The sequence below is a fragment of the Coturnix japonica genome, chromosome 3, assembly GCF_001577835.2.
Source record: "Coturnix japonica isolate 7356 chromosome 3, Coturnix japonica 2.1, whole genome shotgun sequence".
NCBI lineage: Eukaryota > Metazoa > Chordata > Aves > Galliformes > Phasianidae > Coturnix > Coturnix japonica.
Genome location: NC_029518.1, coordinates 45,661,782 through 45,689,212, shown reverse-complemented (window position 1 = coordinate 45,689,212; position 27,431 = coordinate 45,661,782). Strand labels below are relative to the sequence as shown.

The window sequence follows — 27,431 nt, the reverse complement described above, 5'->3', positions numbered from 1 at the left end:
CTCTACTTAATTCTATACTGAATAACGTTATGATACACTTTAGTGCAAAAGGAGTTAGTTAGAAAATAGGAGACATGAGAAGCTGAGGAAACTGAGATTGTTTAGTCTGGAGGAGGGTAGACCTCATCTCTCTCTGCAGATGCCTGAAAGGAGGATGCAGTGAGGAAGATGTTTGTTTCATTTCTCTGGTGGTGTGTGATAGAACATTAGGAAATGGCATCAGGTTGCACCATGGAAGGTTTAGACTGGACTTTAGGAAGAACTGTTTTAAAAGAGAGGGTGATCAAGTATTGGAATGAGCTGCCCAGGAAGACATGGTAACTTCTCCATCCCTGATATTTTAAAATCATATGAGCATGGCACTGAAGGACACAGTTTAGTGATGCAGCTGGGTAGCTCAGATCGATGGTTGGACTTGATGTAGAAGTTCTTTTCCAATCTAACTTACTCTATGATTTAAGAGCACGATATTGATGGCAAAAGTTTTGTCTAACACATAGCTGTTTTAAATTACATCCATTCTTTGCACTGAGCAAGGAATTACTTTTAGAACTCCTTGAATGTTTCCATTCTCTCCCATCTAGCTGATTATCTTTGGCATTTTAGGAACATTAGACTTCTGGAAACATCTCTTAAGTGTTCACTTGTTGAGGGTAACAGCAAATAACCACTGAAGCAAATTCAAAGCAGGGCTCCAGTAACCACTCGGGAATTCTAAGCTCAGCAGCGCTGGAAAACATTCATAGCAATATACACGCAGACAACAGTGCACACGCAGCTCCCAAAGTTACAGATCCTGACCCTAATCTCAAATTACTCTACAGACAGACAGAACAGACCCAAACAGCTGTGCGACTACCACTCCCAGCAGCACAGCAACACAACCCTCCACATCCCGCACAAGCGCACTGCGAACAACTTCTGAACTCGTCCGTACCGGGGCTCATGCGCAACCCTGCCCCGAGCCCCCACCGCCAACCAGGGCGCTACGCGGGCACATGCGCCTGCAGGACGGGGCGCTTCCTTTTCCGGGTCAGCTTCCACGTACAGTGTAAGAAACTGCAGCGTTGTTTGCGTGCTGCTCTTGAGGGGTTTTGTTTTCTTTTTTCCCCCCACAGCGAGAGGAAGGGGGTGTGCGGCGCATTGCAGCGCCTATCCACACAGCAACCCCCCACCCCCCTTCCCTGCTTATGCTTATCATTCTCCTTAACTACGCTTGCGGCTGCCGCATGTGCGCAGCCGGGACTCCCATGTAGTGGGCAGAGGAGCGGCCGAGGGGCGGAGCTCCTTCAGGCCCCGCCTCGCTGTGGGACCTTGGGGATGGTTGGGTCATAGAGCTGTAATGGTTGGCCTGGGCTGGGGTGTGCTCGGGGTGGAATGCTTTGCTGTGGTGGATATAAGAGTTACTATTGCTTACACCTGCAATTCCTGTCTTCATCCCTGTTTAGAGGAGCAGGTGACTTGAAAGTGAATCGTTTGAATGCCTTTTCACAGACAGTTATGTGCTTGCTATATGTGACACTGTAAACCAAACAAGAAAGTCTTAATTAAGACATGGGTTGATAGTGATAAGGGGGTGTGGTTTTAAATTAACACAAGGGAGGTTTAGGTTAGAGGTTAGGAGGAAGTTTTTCACTCAGAGGGTGGTGACGCACTGGAACAGGTTGCCCAAGGAGGCTGTGGATGCCCCATCCCTGGAGGCATTCAAGGCCAGGCTGGATGTGGCTCTGGGCAGCCTGGTCTGGTGGTTGGTGACCCTGCACATTGCAGGGGGGTTGAAAGTGGATGAGCATTGTGGTCCTTTTCAACTCAGGTCATTCTATAATTAATTATGTATTGCTAAAAAGAAAAGAAAGTTAGAAAGTGAACAGTCATGGGATGGTTTTGTTTTGTTTGGTGTTTTGGCAAACCAACCAAATGAGTGTCTTGCCCAGCTCCCACAGAGACATGCTAAATAGAAACATTGTGTCCAACAGTGAAGATGTCTGTGGGTAAAATCCAGCACTTGCGAAATGATTTGTAAATCATGTCTTGGGTTGTAAATTCCAGAGAGTTTTGACTTATGTGAATTCGCTGCAAATGCCAGAACTGTCTTCTCTGTCCCCCAGTTCCATCCAATGGCGACTGCAGGAAAGGCTGCTGCTTTCCATCTGCCTCCTTTGCCAACAGTGGGAGAGATCATTAAGCTTTTTCGTCTTCGAGCACAGAAAGAACTTTCCCAGAATTTTTTGCTGGACTTGCGATTGACAGGTTAACTATTTTATTTTATATGTTTTTAGCTATTAGGAAGTATATATTTTGAGATTCATCAGAATCTGGTTTCTAGCTAAGAGGTGATGTTTGCATGATGATGTCTGTCCTGGTGTCTTCTTTGAAAGCTGTTTTAGTGTAGACTAGTTAATTTCACTTGTACATCCCTAGAAAACATATTTCTTTATAGAGTAAATTACAGAGTATTTTTTAGGTATATTCCTATATAAAGTATCAAAAACAGAATATCAGTTCAGTGCAAAACTCCAAGCCTGTGTAGTACCATTTCCATTCAGGTACTGTTATTCAATAAGAACTATCAAGAATTATCAAAGCATTGCCTAATTTTGATAAATTTCAGGTGAGTTGAGTATACACGTTTAATTCAAAAATGAAGGATTTATTTCAGGTTATTATATATCACAAGAAATACTGTTAGTCCTTCTGTCTTCTAATATACTATATACGGTAGTTAGGAAGGTTGGTTGTGTCAGTCTGTCAGAAATTTTGTAGCTTTTTAGACCAGTTACAATTTAGTTTTCTGTAGCTTCTTCTCAGCAGCAGCTGACAAAGACTGCAGTGTACAATCCACAGCAGATTTCTTTGTTAGAATCATTTTGATACATAGTATCGTCTAAGTGGTGGCTGCATTTTACAGTAATCAGTGCAGTGTATCTTCATGTACCCAATGATTCAATTGGTACTCTAGCTGATATAGATTAGGATTGTTAATATAAAACTCAATTCCTTTTATGAATAACCAGAGTTTTAGCTGGAGTAAAAATGTCTGAATGTACTTAGTAAAACCTTAGAATAGACATTGTCAGAATCTCTTGTTTTTGTTACATATTTAGAAGACTTGTAGAGTGAGCAGTATGGTTTCCCTCAGTGCTTCCTAATAATCTCTTTGTTTCATTAGCTATGTTTTTAATCCTTACTTTAAGCCTTTTTCAACTGTTCATTTGTTTTCTTCCTCATCTGTAATGACTTTCAGTGCTGTATCTTTCTATTTGTGTACAGTAGTCTTGCTAACGCTTCACTTTTTGCATCTCATTTCCTTAAAGCAGGTGTTCTGTAGTGATATACCTTTATAAAGATAAGCATTGAGACCGTAGGTTGTTGAGTGCTTACTTCTGGTTTACAGATTAAAAAAAAAAAATTTTTAATTTACTCTTTTAAATTAAAATTAAAAAAAAAAAAAAAAAAAAAAAAAAAAAAAGTAATTCTCCTTTTATTTGATTCTGTAATGAGCAACAACGTACATGAAAGACAGTAAACTGGAAATAGCCCTTCTTTAAACACTGGAGCAGTAAAGCAGTATCTCTTGGCATGAAATAAATCTGAATTCTGTGATTCTGTGCAGTCTAGCAGGCATGTGATTGTGTAAGTGGGATGTGTCACTGTTTGTGCCTATTCTGAGATAAACTCATTGTTTATTGTTAGGGTGAGAATGTGCTTATCTTAGTAAGCCGGCTCCTTTGGAGAATAAAGGCTTAGTGTGTTCTTATTGTCTTGCAGACAAGATAGTGAGACAAGCTGGTGAGCTGAAAAATGCTTATGTCTGCGAAGTGGGCCCTGGGCCAGGAGGAATTACCAGGTCTATTCTTAATGCTGGTGTTGAACAACTCCTCTTGGTTGAAAAAGATACTCGATTTATTCCAGGATTGCAGGTATCAATTGCAGAATGATTCTTACAAATGTATGTGTGAACATTTTAAGGACACGGAAAGGTTCAAGTGTCTTACTTAGATCAGAGCATTAAAAAGAGCTTTGATACTTTGGCTCAAATCAGAGCCATCATTTGCTTGAAATGAAAACATGTACTATGGCAATTAATTGATCCTGTCTTACCATAACAAGTACCCATTGTCTCTTTCTGATCTGATGCTGCAACTCAATAAAGGTGCTTTTTTTTTTCTTTTTTTTTCCCCTAACATTGGGATGTTTCAAGTGCTTTAAAGAGGCTATACATGAAATAGTAGTTTAAACATTGATGTTAATGTCCTTTAATCTCATTTTTCATTTTAATCCTAATAATTTTGCCTTAAAGTTTATAAAACTCTGACCACATATTTCCAGTTATAACAATTCAGTTTAGGTTCATATTCAGGTACAGAAAAATAAAACAAGCATTTATTTCGCATCTTCAAAGGGAAAAAATAAAACCCCTTAAGCTTATGCTCCTTTCTTTGTAGCTGATGTAAGTTCACAACTCATTGAGTCATTTTGCAAATACCATCTACTTATGTTGCTCTGAAAATTTCCTGTTTTAGAACTTGGCTGTATAAGAAAAACAGGGACCAAAATGTCTTCAGTTTTGACATGTATTTTTGTTTTGTTGTTGTGTGTTACAAAATTTATCTTTCTTTTGTGATAATATAGGTCACATTACCTCTAATTTTTTTTTCTCCATTTCCATATTAAATGCTGTATCAATAATTGAATGCCCATAAAACTTGCTTGATTTGTATAACAGAAAATGTCAGAAATTAAGTAAAAGCTCCCAGTTGTTTTTTTATAAATGTCTTTTTAGGTATTTATAAGATGCTGATATAAAGCACACAGCATTTTTCAGTACCTGGTTTTCCATCTGTGATCTCTATTGCGAAGCTGAAGTTGGGATCCTCTACTGCAAAATGGAAATGTGGTGAAGAACATATGTGTTCGGAGTAACAGTTTACACAAGCTGAAAGTCTGTCAGTTCTGTCTCACTCTTAAAGAATCACAAACGCCCTATGCCATATGCCCTAATACTTGTTAGGCTGGAAACATTTATGAGAAGAGTGAAGGTGCTCTCAGTCAGAGAGTAGTCTGAATATACTGTTCTTCCAGGAAGAACAGTTCAGGTTTTTTGAACCATGCCCATTGGTTTTTGTTTTCTTACACCCTTTTACATGTACATGAAGAGCAAGAGGATCTGCATAATGGAAAATTACTCATCTTGTGCTCTTGTTGCATAAGAGCTCCTGGAACCATGTTAGCTGCACACATTGGTTTTAAAGTGAAGAAAGTGTTGGTGACTTCCCTCAGTTTATGATTTCAAATTGAATGTATACGATTGTGGTTTTCTGCTGTCAAATGCACTTCTCAATTATGTTAGGCGTGAAACTAATTAAAACCTGCATTCCTTCTGACATGGAAACTAATATTAACAAACAGCAGAACATATTTCAGTAATCCTTTGTGTAGGTGGCTGTTGGTTTCCTCTTGTGCTGTTTTCTAAGTTTACTCATATTACGTTATCTTTCATCCATTTACAGCACTTGGAATAACTTAAAAGAAAGATTTGACAAATCATGGCAGATTAGTGAATTTGAATGGAATATAATTGCTAATGTAATGCTGGAAAACCCATTAAGTGATTTGGAGTTGTGGTTAAATTTGTTTTCCTAGTTGAAAATAATTGCACTTAAATCACGTGGAATCGTAAAACCATAGAATGGTTTGGGTTGGAAAGAAACTTAAAGATCATCCAATCCCCTTGCCATGGCCAGGAACATGTTCCACTGTAATAGATCCAAAAACATTCCTAAACTTGCTACTTGCATTATCCGTTAATAATGTAGAGTTTGTTAGTTGTTTTTATTGAAGATAACCTTGTTTTCAGGTTTAAACTCCCTATTAGGAATTGTGCAGCTGTGAATACTAAGGTTTTAGATACATACTGAACTTTTTTCACTAGCGCTTGCTTTTTGAAGGTAAACAGTTACTGTGTTCAGTTTTAATTGCTACCATTTTTTGTGTATTGAAGAAAAGTAGATAGCAGGGGTTTTTCTCATGCTGTGAATGATGCTGAAAATCAGAGTGGTTAATATTCACTGTAAATTCTGTTTGCTTGTATGTGAACAGATGCTGTCTGAAGCAGCTCCAGGAAAAGTACGTATTGTTCATGGAGATATCCTGACATATAAGATGGATAAGGCTTTTCCAAATCACTTAAAGAAGAACTGGGAGGATGGTTAGTATTTGGGCTTGTTCTGGATTCATTTTAAGGCGCCTGAGTTAAGTGCAGAGGTGTGAAAATTCCATGCCAAATTTGCTTTGTTGCAAAGATTCACACAAAAAACTGACCAAATGGTTGTGTGAAGGTATAGTATGGCTTTTGAAAATCTACATTTCTTGAACATCTGTGCACACAAGTCACTGTTGTCTTTGGAATTTATTAATTAAAGGTAAGGTATACTTTTACTATTGCCATATGAAAATCTGAAATACTTGTAGATTTCAAAAATAGAGGGAATGGTTTTAAGCTGCGCCAGGGGAGATTCAGGCTGGACATTAGGAAGTATTACTTCTCGGAAAGGGTAGTCAGGCATTGGAATGCACTGCCAAGGGAGGTGGTGGAGTCACCGACCATGGGAGTGTTCAAGAAACGTTTGGATGTTGTGTTGAGGAATATGGTTTAGCTGGGAAGTATTGGGAATGGTTGGACTAGATGGTCTTCTAGGTCTTTTCCAAACTTAATAATTCTGTGATTCTGTATTTGAGAAAAATCACAAATATCCTAGAAATATCCTAGCCTGGAAAGTGAATAACAAGTAAACTGCCTAAAACCCAGCTTGAATTTGATATTATCATCTGCCACTCATTTAATTAAATGCTGTATTATCTAAGAAAGAGCAACACTTTCTTCTGTCCACCTCTATTGCAATATCTACTTTGTGCTGTGTAACAAATGCATTGGTGCAATGCAGAATTGAACTATACATATAAATATGCGTGGCTAAGGAGCTGTCTTGTGTTAGTTATAAAGCTTTCAGATTCCATATAGGACTCTGTGCAGAGATCTCTCTTTAATTTGAGCTAAGTTACATCTTTGACTCCCCTGAGTCCTCAAAGCCCCTGGGATGAAAGGTGTTGGACAGAATAATGAGTGGGGCTATTTTCTCTGTATCTGATAGTCATAGATGAATGAAATGGCTAAGTTATATATTTCTGCTATCCTGGAGCAGCTCAGCTGAAATCTATTGATCTGCTGAAAATTGTCTGAAAGCTGCTTTTTTATTCTAATGTGCACAAGAACCAAACTCAACTTTTTTTTTTTTTACTTTTTTTTTTTTGCAACTAATTACCATAAACAGTAACAGTGTTGTCAGTCTAAGATGAGTATAAATGGAAAGGCATAATTTTAATGTGTCACAATAAAAATTGTTTTAGTACTTTAAGTCTAGATTGATAGGCTCATATGTTTGTTATGTAAGCATTCTTCTATGGCAGATCTTATTTAACTTTTTGACAGTTGTTTGCTTTTTTTCCCCATCAAATGTGAACAGAGCCACCAAATATTCATATCATTGGAAATCTACCCTTCAGTGTTTCAACTCCTCTAATCGTCAGATGGCTTGAAAATGTTTCTAAAAGAGATGGACCTTTTACTTATGGAAGGACACAGATGACACTGACTTTTCAGAAGGAAGTTGCAGAGGTAAGATGTTACTGCTTTCCCTAAATTTTAATTAGTTTCTAAAAAAAAAAAAGACACTGTAAGTAGATAATAATGTCACGGAATATACATCAGTAGATGTTATAGGATGACCTGAAGGAGATGAGCTCAGCAGAAAAGGACCTGGATGTCCTGGTGAATAACAGAGTGGCCATGAGGCAGCAGTGCACTCTTGTGGCCAAGAAGGCCACTGGTATGCTGGGGTGCATTAAAAAGAGCATGACCAGCAGGTCAAGGGAGGTGATCCTCACCCCCATGGTTTGCTCACTGGGCTCCCTAGTTCAAAAAAACAGGAATCTCCTAGAAGGAGTCCAGTGGAGGGCCACAAAGACAATTCAGGGCCTGGAGCATCTGCCATATGAGGTAAGACTGAATAACCTGCGTCTGTTCAGCTTTGGGAAGAGAAGACCGAGGGGGATTAAATGTGTGTGTGTGTGTGTGTGTGTGTATATATATATAGAGAGAGAGAGAGAGACAAAAATATTTTATGTGTGTGTGTATATATATATATATAAAATGTATATAAATATCTGGAGAGAGGTAGGAGGCAAATAGGTAAGGCCACACTCTTCTTGGTGGTGTGTAGTGACAGGATGAGAAGTAATGGCCTAAAACTTAAACATAGGAAGTTCTGTACATGTGGAAGAAGTTCTTTACAGCAAAAGTGGGAAAGCACAGGAACCCAGAGAGGTAGTAGATTATCTGGAGATATTCAAGACCTGTCTGGATGCCTACCTGTGTGACTTATTTTAGGGAACCTGCTTTAGCAGAGGGCTGGACTTGATAATCTCTTGAGGTCCTTTCCAACCCTTTCAATTCTGTGATCCTACTTGATTGAATTTCCGTCTAATTAGCTGGAAATAGGAAATAAAGTTTCGTCTATGCAGCCTAAATACATATGTTGCTTTAATTACTTCTCTTTAATTTTAATGTTTTATAATGAATATTATAAAAATTAAATCTTACTCTGCTTTTTACAATGCACATTAATTACTTATGCATGCAAGTGGCATGTCTGCTTTCACTTTGGGGTCATAGAAAACCAGTCTTCTCTGTTACTGCTTTAGTTCTGCAATCAAGTTTCAAGCAAAGTACTGAAGTTGTTCCAGCAGATGGCTCTAGAGATCACAAGGGACAAGTGTTTGTTATGACATGAGCAGGGCTTTTTAATTCAGTTCTGAGCTCATTCTGTTTTCCAAAAGGACTTCCTATCATCTGGGATAATACATAGTTGTAAAATATGGCTTGTGGACTAAAATAGAAAATGCAAAGTGATGATTAATAATGAACAAAGACCTGTGACAGCAGTGAAAAAAGTGGTGTAGTGCTGAAATAATAAATGGACTTTGTACTTTTTTTTTTTTTTTTTGTAACCAGCTGAATACTCTGATAGTAACATGCAGATTATAGTGCTTTGGTACCCAACATAGCTCAAATGAGATGCAAAATGCCATGCACTCTTAAATTCTTTGTACTTAGAAAGCCAGGAAGTTAAAAACAATAGGAAGTGGAGTGATATGTTCAAGACTTATCAATTAATCAGTGTTAATTGTTGATTTTGCATTCTGGTACATCTTGATTCATGTTTTTATGCTTATTCAAACACAGAGCTTTCTCTGATGCAGAAACTTCATAGTTTATGGTTTGTGTTTTCATAATGAATGCTCATTTGGGATGTACTATTTTGTTTTATGATTAGGAGGAATAGTAATCTTTCTTGTGGCACTCTGAAGCAGATATTTGCCTTTGATATTTGGCAAGTACAGGAGTATTCTGTACATGCAAATACAAAACAGTTTAACACAGTAGAAAATTAAAAAAACTTATTTGTTGATATTTTATGTATCTGAAAAGAACATTTCTTAAAAGCTAGATATCCTCACTGATCCTGTGTAAGCTAAGAACCTAAATACCGAAGAAAGTGTTGGTTGTACATACCATAAGTTCAGTGTAAGAGTAATGTGCTAGACCAGACTGCCCAGGGCCCCATCCAACCTGGCCTTGAACACCTCCAGGAATGGAGCTTCCACAACCTCTCTGGGCAGCCTGTTCCAACACCTCACCACTTTCTTGGTAAAAAAAAACTTCCCCCTGGCATCCAACCTAAACCTTTTCTCTTTGAGCTTAAAACCATTTCCTCTTGTTCTGCCATTATATACCCTTGTAAAGAGTTTACTCCCCTCCAGTTTATAGGCTTCGTTTAGGTACTGAAAGGCTGCAATGAGGGCACCCCACAGCCTTCTCTTTTCCAGGCTGAATGAGCCCAACTCCCGCAGCCTGTCTCCACTGGGGAAGTACTCTGGCACTCTGCCTTGCCAGTCTTAATTCTTTGTGTAGGTTGATTCCTGTGATGGATTTTGCAGATTCATTGATAATCAGCTTTTAATATGTGCTTATTAAAAGCATAGCTTACCAAGGAACAAAACAAATAGTTGTTCCTGAGGAGCATCGAGAGGATCTGATAGTGTGCAACCTTAAAGAGATGTCACGTACCACCTTGACTGTGTTCCAGAGTCCGTGTTTTGATACCTGTCTTGAAATTTTCCTATTACATAGATGCAAAAATGCTGGTTAATTATCTGAACTTCTGAAAAGGTTGATTTAGTGCAGTTTCAGGTGCTGTCCACATTATAAAAGTAAGTACAAAGAAAATTTTGAGAGCTAAGGGAGAAAAAACTCAACTACCTAAATAGCTCAGGTTATGGAAGTAATACTCTTAGCATTTTTTTGCAGAGTGCCATACTCAGGTATGTTCCTGCAGATGTGATTGAAGTTATTTAAGATGTTTCTGCCTAGAGGTGGATGTTCTTAAGTTACTCCCTCTGTAAACTGAGAGGCAGGAACTAAGACTCAGACTTGTTTTCATGGAAAGTATATTGGCTCATTTAAATAAGCATTTGAAGGGCTGCAAGAGCTGTCCATTTCATTTCCATTGCAGAGTTAAGGAAGTGCATATCTGGTTGCTTTGTTCTTAGACTTTCTAATCAGCTTTTTTTTTTTTTTTTTTTTTTGTTCTGTTTTTATTGAGTTAGTTTTAATAAGTTTCTTCTAAAGCAATAAAAGGTAGTTTTAAATGCTCATGTAAGCTGAAAAAATCGCTGTTTGCTTTCTGAGAAATTGTTGAAATGGATTTTATTTGTTCCATGCTAATACTTAAACTGCCTTTTAGGAGACCTGCTGGAAAAAGAGGGGGGGGGGAGGGAAATGTTAGGCAGTGGGTTTAGTTTGTTTTTCTGACATAGTGAGGGCAGTATTTTATTAGCATGAATTTCACATGAAGTTATATAATCTATAGATGTTATAAGGTATACAGACTGCTCCTTTTTTTAATTTATTTTTTTTTTTTTAAAATAAGTTAGTGATAAATAAGATGAGAAAGCTTCAAAATTCAGTTGTTACCTGTAACATTCTCCACGGTTTGAGAGATGTTTTACTGAGAGATTTTTGTTTAAGTTTTGGTTTTGCTTGTTTTTTATGTTGACATTTATGTTCTGCAGAAGTTCAAGGAGCTCCTTTCTGTGTGCATTTGATTGAAGGACTGTGGTTGTAAATTAGCATGATACCATGATGAAATGGTATTACGTAGGAGAAAATAGTTCTAGATGATTTGAGCTTAAACTCTGATGTGAGCTCTTAAGAATTAGTTGGGTTTTTTTTTGTGTTTGATCATAGTGATAATGAAGCTTTTGTGTAATTGACAGTTCTGTCCATTCAGTTTCACTGATTCATGTGTTTTGGTTCTTCAACAGAGGCTCACAGCTAATACAGGAGGCAAACAACGTAGCAGACTGTCCATCATGTCTCAGTATCTCTGCACTGTTGAGAACTGTTTTGTAATACCAGGCCAAGCCTTTGTTCCAAAGCCGGATGTAAGTTTTGTTATGTTTTTCTAACTTTATTGTTAATTTTTCAGTTAGGCACTGCATCTGACTTTCAGGCAGTAAAGCAGCGGGGTCCTCAATTCAGCATCTCCATACTACTAAGTAGGGCGATATGACACGCATGAAAATGAAGCATCCATGGCTCAACAACATTCTTTTCTTTTTGGTTACTGAGAACTTGTTCGTTGATGTTCAAGTCTATTTGCAAGATTACTGTAATTCTTTGGATGTTTGTGGAGATTTAAATTTAGTGACAGGATAGACTGCTAGAATTGCAACATCTTTGAAAAGCTATTTTACGATTTGCAATTAGAGACAATTTAAAACTGCCTGGAAAATTTGTTGGGTCTTCTGAAAGACCCTGATTAATAAAAGCTTTTCAGATGCCACAGATCACTATTTTTACCACATCTGTAGTCTGCGCATTTCACCTTACTCATCTTCAGCATTTTGAACTCCCTCATGTTTGCTATACCACTTAGTCACCTACATCCCACTTCCTGTTTAAAAAAGTAACCATATTATCTCTCTTTTGTCTGCTCTGTAGAGGAAAAAAAGTGTCTTTGCTGTCTTATTTCCTGCTAATATTTTTTTTGTTGTTTTACTAAATCCTTTGGGATTACAGGAATCAAGAAAGAGAAAATTAAACTGCATTTTGATCACAGATCCAACTTTTTTTTCTTCTTTTTCTTTTTGTGAAAATGTGTGCATGACAGTGAGTAGCATAAATTTGCCCTGAGTACACATGGAAATTTACTTGCTGCTTCTGAAAGTTTCTCTTAAAATGGTTGGTTTGATTATTTAATAAGCCATCTTTTTTCATTTTTCACAGTCACTCTGTAGGTCTTTTTATTCCTCAGGCTTATCTCTTGGGAGCTTATAGAAGGTCATTCCCTTATTTTTGCATACCTTTGCTAAGGTGTGCAGGGAGAAAGTTAGGAAAGCAAAAGCCCAGCTTGAACTCAGATTGGCCACTGCAGTAAAACAGAATAAGATATCCTTTTACAAATAAATCAATGGTAAGAGAAGAACCAAGAAAAATTTCCAGCCTTTACTTGATGCACTGAGGAATGTGGCCAATGAGGATAAGGAGAAAAAAGAACTCCTTAACACCTTCTAGACAGATCAGTTATCCTCAGGTCACTTTATTCCCTGATCTGGAAGTCTGGCATGATATACAGGATACACCCCCAGTGATTCAGGTGAAGACAGAGAACTCCTCCTGCATCTGGACTGTCACAAGTCCATGGGACTGGATGGACTCTATCCTAGCGTGCTGAGGGAGTTGGTGGGGGTGATTGCTGAGCTGCTCTTTGCCATCTTTCAGTGTTCCTGGCTATCTGGAGAGGTCCTGGAGTATTGGAGTCTTGCTGATGTGACTCCCCTTTACAAGAAGGGCTGTAAGGAGGATCTGGGGATCTACAGGCCTGTTAGCCTGACCTCAGTACCAGGGAGAATTATGGAGGAAATCGTCTTGGGTGAGATCACACAGCACATGTGTGGCATCCAGGGGATCAGGCCCAGCCAGCACGGATTCATGAAGTGCAGGTTGTACTTGACCAGCCACATCTCCTTCTACGACTTGGTGACCACACTGGTAGACGAGGGAGAGGCTGTTGATGTAGTCTGCCTAGACTACAGTAAAGCCTTTGACATGGTCTCTCACAGTATTCTCCTGGGGAAGCTGGCTGCCCATGGCCTGGACAGGTATACCCTTCTCTAAGTGAGGAATGGGCTAGAGGGCTGTGCCTAATGGGTAGTAGTTAATAGAGTTAAGTCCAGCTGGCGGCCTGTTATAAGTGGTGTTCTTCAGGGGTCAGTACTGAGGCCATGTACTGTAAGGCCAAAACTTTGTGGGTGCAGTATGAGTACATAGTAAAGCTATAGTGAAAAATCTTGTGTCATATGTGTCTTGGCACTGGGTAACTATAAATAAAAGTTCCATTTTTCTGTACTGGATAGGCCTTTATTGAGTGAGGAGGAGAGAGAACTCCATGAAGGTGTGGCAATTGAGCATAAGCAAATCCTATTATCAGTTGTTGCTTAGTTGAATAAGGACCTCTCAAAAAGGCAGTACCACTAAATGCAAACGTGTAATTATTTAATGTATTTCTTTGATTTACAGCAAATACAAATTATATATTAAGAGCTGATAATACAGGCTTTTCAGGCAGACCTGACACCCATTGCACTGTACTTCGTTTCCTTCAAAATCATGTTGTGGCTTGACATCTGTACAGTTATACAATTGTACAGTTATACAGTCAATAGGTAAACAGAGGTTATACAGATGTTTTGTATGAAAGATTATCATGATTGAAGGATGAAGTGAAAAATGCTCACTGACATTGAAGGTTCTCAGGAAACTCCACGAAGGATCAATCTCCAGGGGAAGAGACCCTGCCTTAGTGGTAGTCAGCCCTTAAATAAGATCTCGGAGAGGTGGAACCAGGCTCCACCCCTTCCTGTAGCACAGCTTCAGGAATTGCCTTCACCTGTGCTCCCACAGCTGACTCGTTGCTTGCCTCAGGTGATTAATCAGAGGTTCAGGCTGTGATCAACAGTTTCCCATACAACATCCTGGTCTGTTTGTTTCTTTTGGGTACCCTATGTAGACTGACATGGTTTGAGCTGTTACTGTTACTGATAGAACCTTTGCCTTCCTGGAAAACTCTTTGCAGCATGTTGTGAATAATGCAGCTCTGTGCTTGACTTTTGTTTCATAGGTGTCCGAAAAAGTGCAGGTACTTTTGTGTAAAGTTTAAAAAAGAAAAATGCATTGCTTATGTAATTGGAGAATATTTCATTTTGCTTGGAGTATGCAATTATTACATTTATATATGTATAAATGTCTTTGGTTCCTGATTTATGAATGCGGATTTTAATTCTCATACGTTAGCAGTGGTCGCAGCATGATGTTATGTCAGACCCCAAACAAAAGGTGTAGAAGAATGGTTGGTAATGAGTAGGTTACCTCATTTGCTCAGTGAGTGAATAATATTTTAATAATACCTATGAATGTTGAGTCATAATGGGATTCTGTTTTATGGAAAAAGATGATGCTGCACAGCGTTCTGTCTTAAGCAAAGAAAAATAGGCTTTTTGCACATTGTTATTACTGCGATATTAAGTAACTGCAGATAAAAGTAGTAGGAATAGTACAAGTAGTAGGAATAGTAGTAGGAAGAAGCTCCCTGATGAATAGATAAGAAACTCTAAATGACTACATAACAGTAGTAATAAAAGCAAGATAAAGTTTGAAATTTCTTTCAGAGAATGCAGATGCTAAAACAGACTTTTTTACGTTATTAGATATAAAGCATTTCACTTTCTAAAATGCTGTAACAGAAGATTTTATCTTTTGAACACGTTAACTTTGTGGTTAATGTTATGGAGTCTTTATACTGTTCTTATGAATTTGGGGCTAATAACACAAGAACTGAAAGTTGGATATAAATGTACCAAATAAATAGTAGTTGATTTTGTTGGAAGACCTGTCCAACGTTGTAATATTCCTAAATTTATGGGCCTGCATCATATCCTCATGCCTGTTCTACCAAATGGGCTCCTTTAGAAGGCCGAAAATGTTCAAGGCAATAAATGGCAGCTGGAGGCCAAATGTTTCTGGATTTTAAATAAATGTAAATAGGTGAGTAGATTGTATCCCACATCACAGTTTGCAGATATTTTCATAGTCACAGTTACATTTCAGTTGTACTGCTACTCAAATCTAACACTCGTGATAGACTAGCAGTGATTGAAGAGTGCCCAACCAGCATTTTTTTTACCAGTAATAAATGAAATCCACAGCAGGACAGAAGTTTAGGGGGTGAGAGACATTTTTGACAACATCTGAATGATACCACTGATTCTCCTTCCTGGTGCGCAAATGTTGTGCAGCTAAGTTTGGGAATACAGGTTTTTGTTGTTAGTTTGGTGGGTTTCATTTTTGTATTGAGTAATTTATTTCTTTTTTTGCTTTGTACTGTTGTTTAGGAAATATAAATGTTACTATGACAACTCAGAACAAAAAATGAAAGGTAGATGTGTTCCTTGTATAAAATTTGCTCAATTGGGCTTCTTGGACAGAGAATGGTTGCTTCTTTTCCTTGCATCATAATTAAAAGGTAAAATACCATATAGAACATTCTGTTATCAGTAGCCTGATTTTACTAAATAGAAGTGTCTTTGCTGTAACAAGCTATCAGTACATTAAATGCACTGTTGCTTGTGCTGAGGCGATTTATTTTTCTTTAGTAAATCTTACTTGGAAATTCGTACAGAATGGTTTGAAAAGCCAGTCAAAAAAGTGCTCTTGAAGCAGACTCGAGCATAGTTTCCTATCTTGTTCTTTTTGCTGATACCACTAAGTGGAAAATACCTTATGTAAATATAATTACAGCCCAAATGTATGAAAATCCAGATGTTACACATTCTTTAGAGTAAGCAGAGGACACTTAGCATGAAAAACAAAGCCTCAGTGGAAAAAAACAATGGTATTTACACATAGTCCTTCAGGTTGTAACCTGCATTTCTCTCCTGCATTGTGGATGGGAGGTGCTGCTGCTTTCGGGTATAAATCCATACTCCTTGCTGCTTTTTAAAGCAGGAAGTGCAGAAAATCACACCTGCAAAAAGCAGAAACCCTGCTGAAATGAATCCTATATAAACCGCTCCTCCCGGTTCATGTTTACTGCTCTCTGGAATGGTCTGGTCCAGAAAATCAGAAATGATTTCTCTTGTGTACCATGATGTTGGTACTAATCCAAAAATTCCTGCAAGAATGAAGCAGACTCCTCCAGCAAAACAAGTGTGACTTTTGCTGTCGGTGTCCCCTCCCAACTTTGTGCATTTCATTCCAACTGTAGTGATGCAGATCCCAAAGGCTGATAGGATGCAAGACAGTACCATGGTGGTTCGTGCAGTCTGGATGTAGACGGGGAGAGATAGAATGGAGTATTTCAGGGTACAGCTGAACATCCCGGTGCTGTACCATGTGCAGTCCATCCACAGTCCTTGCATCTGTGTTATAGCTGTTATGATGTTGGAACCAACATCTGCATTTACCTTCCAGTTCGGTAGCAAGGTAGCTGCAATGTCTCCAAAAGCGCCAAACAAAGCCAGCATAAAAGCAAAGAACTGCAGACCAGCTGATGCCATGGTTATCTGCTGTCCCCTTTTGTCTGCTCTCTTCTCTCTTGTAAATCCGTGTAACTGGTTGATAGCTTCGTAGCCAAGGCTGTGGCTGGCTGTGGGATGGGGGGGGGAGGGGGGGAGGTGGATGAGGGAGAAGTGCAGCGAGAAAGAAAGAGAAATCAGCAAACAAAAAAAGCTTGCATTTAAAATCAGAGCTATGTGAATGAGTAACTGAATGTGACCCTGCAAGCAGATGAGAGCAGCTGAGCGGCTGTGTGCAAGGCTCTTGGTCATCAGTGATAACAAACGGACAGTGTTTCAGCATTGCTTGTGAGGGGGTGCTGCTCTGCCATACGTGATTACAAGCCATCAAACAAAACACAGCGTACCAGAGTGGTGTTTGGTTGTAGTATGCAGATTACAGGCTTACTGGACAACCACACATTATAAGTGGAACATGAGAAACTTGCAGATTATCAGCCATTATGGAAGAATATTGTTGTGAAAGTTATGTTGTATACTTGGCATATCTTCCATAAGCGTGTTCATGGCTGTAGCTCCTTTTGACTGTTTTGTAGCAAAGACCATTGATGATGATATCAGTCACTTAAGGTTCCAAGTAACCCTTTATTTCAGCTCTTTACATACTGGTGTTCTTTTCTTTCATAACTAACTGTTAGCAAATTTGTTTTTTTTGGAGATTGAGATGGATTTTAGTTTTTGCTGTATTTTCATAATTAAGTCACATATATAACATATCAGAATAACTAATTCACTTTCACATAGCGATTTTCAGTCCTCAGCATAGACCAGCAGTCTTAGCAAATATGTCATAAGATTGAATATGACGTTTTTGTTTATAAAATGAAATATTGTTTTTACTGTTTTATTCAGATGGCACCACTTAGTTGTGTAAGAGCATTTTTTAAAATCATAAACCCATCTAAAATAATCTGCAAATTTGCCTCACGGTGGCACTTCATAAAATTTGTTAAAAGGCAGAAAGGCCGTTCTTGTTTTAAAAGCCAAATTTCATGTAGTAAGATTAGAACATGTAGTTGTTCGGAAGATCTGTGAAGATAGAATTGATGCTGTTACATCGACGGGAGCATTGAGATAGCAGAGACAGAAGAACAGTTTGAAACCTGTGATAAGGATTAGAAAAGGTGTCCTGCATTTAGAGCGAGGCTGGATAACAGGCAGTTCTTGTTTTTTATCAGTGTGCCGTCCTTACACTTCCTCAGACATTCTGTCTAAATACGAACAGTAGTATTGGAATCGGTCTTTTAGCAATAAGTATTTTTGAAAAGCCATGATAATAGGGGATACAGTTGAATTGAGTGGAGCACAGTAACTGTAGCATTGTAGACTTATTTCATATTTTTATACATAAGGCAGCAAGCTTTTGATGAATGTGTTATTAGTGGCGTTACGTATCAAGTAATTCTCTAATTCTGAAGTATTAGTAATAAGCTAGAGTGTATATATTGTACTTAATTCAGGTAATTGTTCAAGTATGTGCTCTGTCCAGCATAAATGTCTATATATAAAGTGACTGTATTTTAGGTGAGTGATGGCAGCTAATCTATTTAAAAACCTTATTTCCAAGCATTGCCTATTTCAAAATCCCATCATTCGCATTCAGACTGTGAGGAGCTCCTTTGACAAATATGTATCATTTTTTGTATCAGGCCCACAGGAAAGATGGCTTATCTTCCTTTTGCAGAAGGAGCTGACATGTTCCTGATAGCCCAAAAGCTTCTGGAAGAAGTCATTAGGACTTCAAGTTAGTCTTTGTATTGTTTCAGTTTTACCATTTCAGCTACAGCATGCACACAGAAACCCAAAGCACTGCAAATGGTAGTCACACTTTATAATTAATGGGCTCAGCTGAATTAAAGGCATGATAAATTCAAGTATAAGCATTGTAGACATAATAGAAGATACAGTTATTGTGCATTCCTGCTCGTGTAACACTTACTGCTGGATGCGAGGTCTGAGTTGTTTTCTTCACTGTCGATGTCCTCGAAAAATAGGGTTTCTCCTGAATGGGACTGTCCCTTCTCATATAAAACTGCATTGGCATGCATTAACAAAATTTCTTGGAGTGTTGTTTTTTCTCTTCTCTACAGCAAGTGCAGTACTGTTGTTTGTTCCCTCTCTTAGTTCCATCTACCAGAGAATAAAGGACTACTTTGTTTAATGAGTTTTGTTTGACAAACACTTAGAAAGGGAAAGCAAAGAGATTATACAGAAAAATACGTGGAGGCTCTTAGTACTAAACACATAACAATATCCAAGTGCTATGATTAAAGCTGCCAATGGTGATTAAAAGGGAGAAGTAAAATCGTAAAAATCCAGAAACTCTATAGACATATGAATTTGAGGCTGGATATGATTCATTTAAGTTCATCTGGGAGCTGTAGAGGGTTTTTTTTCCTCTCTCTCTTTTTTTGTTTTCTGTTTTCTTTTTGCATCACATATAATCTTATTATGAGTTTAAACTTCCTAGGAAAGAACTATGCAATGTATTTTAATTTTTAATTGGAACAGTGGCTCGTTTTTCTTCAGCTACAGGTTTTGCTTGTCTGTCCTTGGTAGCTTTCACCTTCTGTAGGACGTCCTTTACTCTGTTACCTTTCAATTATGTGTAAAAGAATTGAAGGAATAAAGCTGCTCTAAAGCTTACATGGTAATTGCAACCTGTTGGTGAGGTGGCCTCAACAAGACAGGGTAAGAAATCACGAAGCTGGGAGAAAAGCCTGTCTGATTGTCACAGTGACATAACCATTAGCTTTTGGTTGACACGTGCGTTTAAAAAGATTTGGGAGAATTGTTTCATTTTCATTTGCCAGAGAAGAATGTTTTACATCCTCAGGTTTGTCTCTGTAGATGTTGTGACATTTAATAGCAGGTCAGGATAGTTGTCACCGCCAAGAGAAGTTTCTCTGCTCCCAGATAGGCACAGGTGTGAGCGTTCAGGAGCTGCTGTATGAGCTGATATAATGCATTAACTTTGGTACGACATATTCAGTTGTTCTTAAGGATTTTTCTGCTTGTCAGGAGCTTTCTACAATACTGAGCAAACTGGTATGAGCTGCTACAAAAATCAGAAGTAGTGGATAATGTGTAAGTGCTGCAGAAATGCAAGCAATGTCTCACGCATTTGGAGTCCTTTGGAGCAGAGAATGCGTGGTCCACAGTGTGATTTCATTAGGCTCTTGGAAGGCATTTGTGGTCCCATCACAACACTCTTGAAAGAATAAAACTGTCGCAGAGTTAAGAGGAAGGGTCTCAACAGGGACAGATAATTGGCTGGAAGATAATGTACAAGTAGATACGTAGAAATGAATGGTCAGTGGAATTGTGCTGCAAGTCTAAGAAAATGCTTGTGCTGCGTAACCTAAAGAGCCTGGAAAATTGTGAAGATGTAAAATTTTTTGCTCATGAAAGTAATGAGGGTAGTAAAGATGAGGTTTGACTTTGAAAAATTGCAAAAGGACCTTTATAGTGCTCCTGATTGGATGGCAAAATAGGAAATTAAAATGAAGCTTTAAATGCACAGGACATGACAGAGAGGAGAAGAACGCTGCTCACATCATACATGCAGTAACAGGCTCTGAATTCATTAACCTGAAATGAGGCTTTGTAGGGAAGTTCACTGTGGTGCTTAGAAAATCTGAGTGGCCCTTTGCTCCATCAAAAAAAAGTGGTAATAATGTGGTCAGATTATGAATAATCCAGCGCCTCTTCATCCTGGATCATTGCTCCTTGTGAGGAGGTATGTGTTAAAGGACTGAGGACTATCCTTGGGTAGGAAACTCATGTTTTCCAATACTGTAATAAGAAGCTGTATATTATTGTTCATAGTGCCACAGTTGTTTTCTGCTGGATGGGAAACCAAAGTGAAACCCTGTCGTCAGAATAAGGGGCTGTGAGATCAGCATACCTAGTGTGAGACTGAATGCTTGCCTGTAGCGCAGACGCAATGCTGGTGCTGAACGCTTGGTTGATGGAGGACCTGCCTTAGAATTATCCTATTAGGAACTCAGACAGTCTTCTTTAATGAAGTGCAACATGTTCTGCTTAGGTTTCAGCTCCCTGTAGGAGAAAAGTACAGCTTGGAAAAAGATATGTGGGTTTGTTTTTAATACAGGCTTTTTGCAAGATACATGTATTGCCTATCGTGAGACTTCTGTTGCTAACAGTTAGTAAAAATTGTCTCATTTAGGCTCATTCTGATTTAGAGCATTGATTTCTTAAGCAAGGCAACAGACTAAATTACACTGTACGTTGTCACGTGTTTCTCCTGTCTCACTAGAACATAAGCCTTCTTTGTACTCAAACACTAAAATAGTAAGGGGAGAATAATTGTTATACTATTGACAGATCAGTTTATATCAGTAGGATAATTTTCATATTCATTATTTTATTAGAATTATTATTTTGAAAATATTGGTGGGGCAAAAAATAAAGTGCTAGAAATAACATAGTTGTACGTTCCAAGTGCTCTCGTGTACTCTATTGGTTTTCATAATTCTACTCTCTGTCTTGTGTATATTTAAAAGGTTAGTGACAAATGGCTAGGATAATTTTAAAGGAGTGGCCAATTAGAAGTGAAAAGCTTTCCCTGTATCTGTCGCTATAGTAACCAGGCAGTTTTCCTGGGGTCCAAAGAAAACAGCGTCTGTAATGGAACAAACGCTGAGGAGTGCTGTTTTCTCTCAGAAGCAGAAATTATTGCCTACCAGCCTGCAAGTCCAGCTGTTTGGTTTGTTTTTTTCCCTTAAAGTTTACACTATATCCTTTTTTCTTATCCCTTTAGTTGGTGTGGTCAAAGATGCAGCTCCTTCTCTCAAAAGCAGAGGTATCTTCATACCTCACTAATGATGGGTTCTGCAAGATTGAGGGGAGGGGATCCCAGATGGTCTCCAATGATTTTCTTGTCCCTAGTTTTGTGGGGCAAATCACAGAATCACAGCATGTCAGTGACTGAAATGTATTGGTATATTTCTTGACAAAAATGTAGGTGAGCATACATGCATGTAAATTGGTATTTCTGTGCAAGGAACCTTTTGGTCATGCAAAGGATATATTTACCTTGTTCAAAAAGCTGAAGTGTTCTGATGTTCAGTGTGACCACAATTTTTCATGGTGTGCTTGTATTCTTCCTCACAGGTAGGAGTCTGTGTTGAGGTCCATGAGAAATTCAGAAACTATTTGGGAGAAATACACATTTCTCTGCAGATTCTATATGCCAGGTTTTTATTTGTCATCTCACTTCTAAATAAGCTCTTCGGGTAATTTTTTAATTATATTTTACTCATTAAAGCAATCTTAGTCTTACAAAAAAGTCCAGCTTACAGAAAAAGTAGGGGAAAAAAAAGTGTTCTTTAGGGTGTTTTTACATAATATGATATAACTATAACTGCATGACATATTGTGTTTTTTTTATATATATCTGTGTATACTGAAGGCAGGATGTTGCTTCAGTCTGTTTTCAGACACAAGGGAAGTGGCAGGTCTGTGTAGCAAGCTGATACAGGAACTAGGAAAGAAAATAACAAATGTTAAAGAGATCTGTGTGGAAACATTCAAATGTAATTTTGGATTAACAGTGATGGTACACAGCGTAAATTGACTCTGAACACAGAGTTCAACTACCACTTAAATTGAACGCAGCCTTATTTTGATCTGCCATTCCTTTGAGTAGATGTGAGTTTTAAGATATAATATTAATATACTGGAAAGTAATTCCTTGGCTCTCATTTTGCCAAAGCCCTAGAGCAACAGAAAATATATAGGGAATGGCTTTGATTTCTAATTATAATACCAATTTTCTCCAGCTGCCCTTCGGCCTGTATATTGAATCTGTGTCTCACGTCAGAATTGTCTTGCGGAAGGATCTGAAGAAAGAAGTGCTAATTACTTTACAGATGACATGGAAGTTGTGCTGGATGGAGGAAGTGCCATGGGGAAAAAAGTACTAAGTACTAATGGCATGTGAACTAATTAGAAATATGTAGATAACCAGGAAATACTAAAATACTCCACGGCTTTGAAATTTATGCCAAGCCAAATCAAGTACTGTGGCATTGGTTTTCACACAGCTGTTACCTGTCACAGTGTTTTCCTGTGTTCTGCCTGTTTCTTGATGCCTAACCTGTAAGCTGTAAAGAAGTACTGTGTCTCAGAGGAATGTATGTGCCCAGATATCCTGATGTTTTGTTTCTCCTTGCAGGTGGATGTAGCGGTAGTTCATTTCACTCCATTGGTGCAACCAAAGATACAGCAGCCATTTGAACTAGTAGAAAAAGTGGTTCGAAGTGTTTTTCAATTTAGAAGAAAATACTGCTGCCGCGGAGTTGAGTAAGGAACTTTAAGGAAAAATTTTCTATTTGTTTTTATTCACTGTGGTTAAATATGCCATTAGTAGTTCATCAGATCTTTTAATTTCAGAACAGAAACAAAATTATGAGCTGAATGCCTCTTTGTTTTTGTTAAATAATAATTACTGTGCATAGTTGTTGATGTACTTGAAACTGTTAAAATTGCTGGGATAAATGAAATTGGTGAGCTTTCCAATTTGTGTCTCTCTGATAATTGAACAAAATAACAATGGCAAAAGTCACTGAAGATCAATAGGATGCATTTGTTGGTTGAGTTAAAAAATAAAAGTCTCAGAATTCTTAACCGATGATTGCTGTTTGGAGAGAAAAATCAATCTGTGGGAAATTTTACTTATTTGGAGGGATAGTGTCAAAAGGTCAAATTCTTACTTCTGTGCTTGCCCTTGTATGGAGTTGTTATTGCCTCTTTAAAAAGCCTTGTGTCTCACTGAGAGAATTTACTAGGTTCTCTAACTGGTGCAGGAAAACTTCAATCTGTTCTCCAGGGATTCTTTTAAAACTTGAGTGTAGATACGTGACTGACTTGGTATGGGAAAAGCCCTGTGTAGAAATATATGACAGAGCTCTTAGGGAATCTGAGGCATAGAGCTGTAGTGTCAGCTAGCTGAGGTTTGCTGGGCATGATTTTGAAGCAGTTTAGATGGATGCCGCCTTGCTAAAATATAAGGCTTACATGTTGCTATTTTGTAGGTGAACATACACAGAATTTTGCCTTTGTTTTCTAGATGGAGAAGTGTTTTGATTGTTCCTGAGGCAATGAGTTGTACTGATGTCTGGCATTCAAAACTGAATGCTAATTTGCCTGCAATAATGTTTGTGTTTGCATTTGAAAGTGGTGAGACATTGAGGTATCCAAACCAGCTGGGTTTGTATTTGATTTACAGTCTTCATGGAAGAGTGGCTTCAGTTGACAGTATAATCAAGAGGCACATGCAATCAGCATGTATATGTTATGTAATGTAGAATATTTTTGCCAAAGCTTTTATTAAAGACTGTGTAAAATGAAGTAGCTAATAACTGCTGTACATTCTTTTGTGGCAAGAAAGGCAAATCTGAACTTTTGAACATCACATATTCCCTAACAGATTATTGTACTTTAGCCCTAGCACGCAGCTAAGAAACACAATCCTCTTAGTCCTTAGCTGACCTGAAAAAAAAAGAGCAACTTGTGGTGCACAATGGGGCTGTTACAGTACTTACAAGATACTGTATAAAAACAAGGTAATAGAATGAGTGTGTTTAATTTCTGGGACCTGAGAGAGATGCGGTATGAAAGATTAAACTGTTAAATCTGGGAAGAAAAAAGCGTAGCTCGAGTGAGTTACTACTGATGTATAGACTTTTCATAGTCTATGTATAAAAGGTGATTTTTGGCTTGAGGAAAGTAATGGAGATTTCTTTAATCAAGGCCTTGAGGTGTATTGCACCTTAAACCAGGCTGCTCCCAGAGATCCCACCTTCTCTTGTCCTTCTACTAGACCCCTTTTTATTGTGTTCTGACAAGTTATAATAATACGTGTCCCACTGAAATGAAACAGCCAGAAAAAACTTATTTATGTAGTTTGGATCTAATGTGCTTTGAGCAAAATTGACTCCATTATTGCTCTTTAAATATTAGGCTAATTCCAAGAAGGCTCTGTGACACTATCCATACCCAAAGCTTTTTTAATGTTACTAACCATGAGCATACATGCATGTGTTCGATGTACAGTGCACAAATATCATCTTTCACATTGCCAGAAGTTGCATTTGCAGAAAAGTGGCCCTCCTATGTTTCTATTTGTTTAGATAATGAACTGTCTTAAGATTATGTAAAAGCCCAAGGGAACCTCTTGTCTCTTCATGGAAACTGAATTGTCTGCACTTGTCTGTCTTCTCTTTGCCCTGACTTTAGGATCTTGTTTCCCGAAAAAGAACGTTTGAAAAGAACAGAACAGTTGATGATGGCAGCAGATGTTGATCCGACTCTGCGTCCTTTTCAGCTCACTATGTCACACTTTAGAAATCTGTGCAATATGTACAGGAAAATGTGTGATGAAGACTCGAGCCTTTTTGCATACAATTATAGAGAAGAGCTAGCACAGAAGAAGAGGAAGCGTTCCTCCGAAAGTACCGACCAGCTAGAACAAACGCAAGAGGAAAATCATCTGTAACAGTAGCAGACTGAACTGGGATGTAACTCGCTGATCTAGAGGTGTTGATTTATGTATTCTTACATCTGTTCAGGTATGGAAGAAATAACTTTTGAAAAAGTGGTGAAGAGGGCTTTCCTATTTGGTTTGTTCTGTTCAGCTATAGACAAAAGTTTAGGACAGTCTACTTACAACGCACGTACTGGTTCTTCTAACTTCAGGGAACAGAACATACACTCACAATAAAGTATGTTGTGAGATAAGTAATTAAGTTGAAATAATACATCTTGTATGAATGTGAGTGCATTATTGTAACATAAAAGATGCTTTTCCTACTTGCAGCATGTAAGATGTCGTCCGGGGTTTTATGCACTTTTTATCTGGGAAAATCCACTGTGCAGAGTAATTTAAAAAACAAAAGCCTCGTATAAATATACTCAAGTGACTGGCTTATGGGGGGATAAAGTGCACAGATTGCCTCAAGGTCTGCTAATACTCTTTCTCATATACACAAAATAAAGAACTTGGGAGTTTAAGAGAACAGCAGCATGATAAGAAGTAGAAAACATGGCTAAGTACAATACTTATTTGTCTTTTACTGTACAGGCTGGTAGAGAAAATAAAAAATACAGTCAAATAAAAGATTACAGGCCAAGCTTTGATTTTTTTTTTTGTATTTACACATATACATAAAGTATAAACAGCATCTTGAAACATACAAAAATGCCCTGTTGTGCACTAAAAAACATTCAAATAACTTAATTCTGCTTTAAATAAAGCAAAAATGAAAACCAAAGAAAATAAATGCCCATGGTATTGAAAAATTCATTTTGCTATACTGCTTTCCACTGCATGCACTTCTGCTACTCACTAGCACCTTTTCCACATAACTTAAAAGTATTAACAAGGCCATCCTTTCCCTCCCCAAGAATACTACATAATCCCAATAACTGTTTGAAAGGGATGAACTAATTTACAGACCTTGGTAAACTTAATCTAGTTTTGATCCACAATAAATTAAAATAACTTAAAAATCCTTTACAGCTGTATTTGTGGAAAAAATGTACTAGTGCAGATAGTAGTTTTGCTGTGGCTTCCATGAATTTACTAATTTTAAAGCAAAATAAGTTTGTTGAATTTTATGTGGACTTCAAATGAACATTTTGAATAGAGCGCTGCTCAGAAAGCTAGGATTTCCCATGCCTCTCCACAGCTTCATAAAAACAGTCCTCATTAACTACAGATGTTAAGCTCTGGACACTAAATTCCCTCTCCAAAATAGAGTTCAGGTCCAAGTTTGCAGCATCAGAGTGGCTGTCAAGGGACTGGTGACGTTCCTGCATTGCCATTAAAGTTTCCCTGTTACGCTTTGTGCTGTTTACTTTTCGCTTCACTGGGCAGAAATGGCCACGTATCAGCTTTGGATGTTCTCCCATCTTGAAACCATCTCCCTCCTCCTTTTCTGCAGCTTGATCTTGTACACAGTCAGTACTGGGTTCCTCCGAAATCTTCAGCCGTTGGAACTGAATTTCAATGTCTTTAGTAGGGCTGCCCTTCTTTAGGCTCTGATAGTCATCTTCATCATCATCACTGAGAATATCAGATTCTTTGACAAGAGCATTGGAAAAGTCGGAGGCACAGCTCTGTACGTGTTGATCAGGGGATGAACTTTTGGGTTCCTGTATGCTCTCTGTGGTGTTGCAGCTGCTGCTCTGTGTACTGCTGCTCAGGCTGCATTCATCGGAGTCCTGGAAGGTGCCTTTCCCCTGGTCACCGTTCCATTCGCTGCTGGGTGAATTCTTCAATACCTTCAAGGACCTGGTGGAAGCTATGCAGAAGAAGGCAGTTTTATCTTCTCATCTAAACATCTGGTTATACCGTCAGTCTCAACAACCCACTTCTGGTCACAATGTACAGTCTCATTCATGGTCAAGTGTCAGCATTCTGATACCAACAGGGTAATTAAACATCACATTTTTCACTCTTACCTACCTCCTCTATAGTTACGTACTTGCCTTTATGTTCAGGCATATATATCTCATGCACTAGAGGGTCAAGTTGGAGGCATGAGTTGAACTGTCCCTGAGCCTGCCATGTAATAGGGATTTTAGTCAACTGAACACATGAAGAACTAGAAATACTAGTAGCCAACTAGTAGATAAAAAACCTGAAGCCTGTG

The 27,431-nt window shown here is 38.3% G+C and overlaps 3 protein-coding genes across 9 annotated transcripts in view; 1 reads left to right on the top strand and 2 right to left on the bottom strand.

Moving 5' to 3' along the window:
- Window positions 1–896: 896 nt before the first annotated feature.
- Window positions 897–25,896, top strand: TFB1M (transcription factor B1, mitochondrial). 3 transcript variants are annotated; one of them, XM_015858260.2, is made up of 8 exons: window positions 897–1,051; window positions 2,109–2,250; window positions 3,769–3,920; window positions 6,100–6,208; window positions 7,524–7,675; window positions 11,443–11,562; window positions 22,952–23,079; window positions 25,015–25,896. In XM_015858260.2, the coding sequence occupies exons 2-8, from the start codon at window positions 2,118–2,120 to the stop codon at window positions 25,271–25,273; spliced, it is 1,053 nt and encodes a 350-aa protein (XP_015713746.1). In that variant the 5' UTR covers window positions 897–1,051; window positions 2,109–2,117; the 3' UTR covers window positions 25,274–25,896. The 3 variants fall into 3 exon arrangements, with proteins under 3 accessions (XP_015713746.1, XP_015713744.1, XP_015713742.1); XM_015858258.2 differs by lacking the exon at window positions 897–1,051 and adding an exon at window positions 1,078–1,390; XM_015858256.2 differs by lacking the exon at window positions 897–1,051 and adding an exon at window positions 1,078–1,456.
- Window positions 13,659–20,227, bottom strand: CLDN20 (claudin 20). The gene is made up of 2 exons (XM_015858261.2): window positions 18,692–20,227; window positions 13,659–16,823 (listed from the first exon to the last, which is right to left on the bottom strand). Exons 1-2 carry the CDS (start codon window positions 18,798–18,800, stop codon window positions 16,075–16,077), a joined length of 858 nt encoding a protein of 285 aa, XP_015713747.1. The 5' UTR covers window positions 18,801–20,227; the 3' UTR covers window positions 13,659–16,074.
- The window catches only part of TIAM2 (TIAM Rac1 associated GEF 2), an 85,214-nt gene continuing 83,611 nt past the window's right edge, over window positions 25,829–27,431 (bottom strand). For all 5 annotated transcript variants that reach the window (XM_015858245.1, XM_015858246.1, XM_015858249.2 and 2 more), the window contains one exon: window positions 25,829–27,080. In XM_015858245.1, coding sequence (XP_015713731.1) covers window positions 26,440–27,080 — 641 coding nt within the window. In that variant the 3' untranslated portion in view covers window positions 25,829–26,439. The remainder of the gene's footprint in view (window positions 27,081–27,431) is intronic.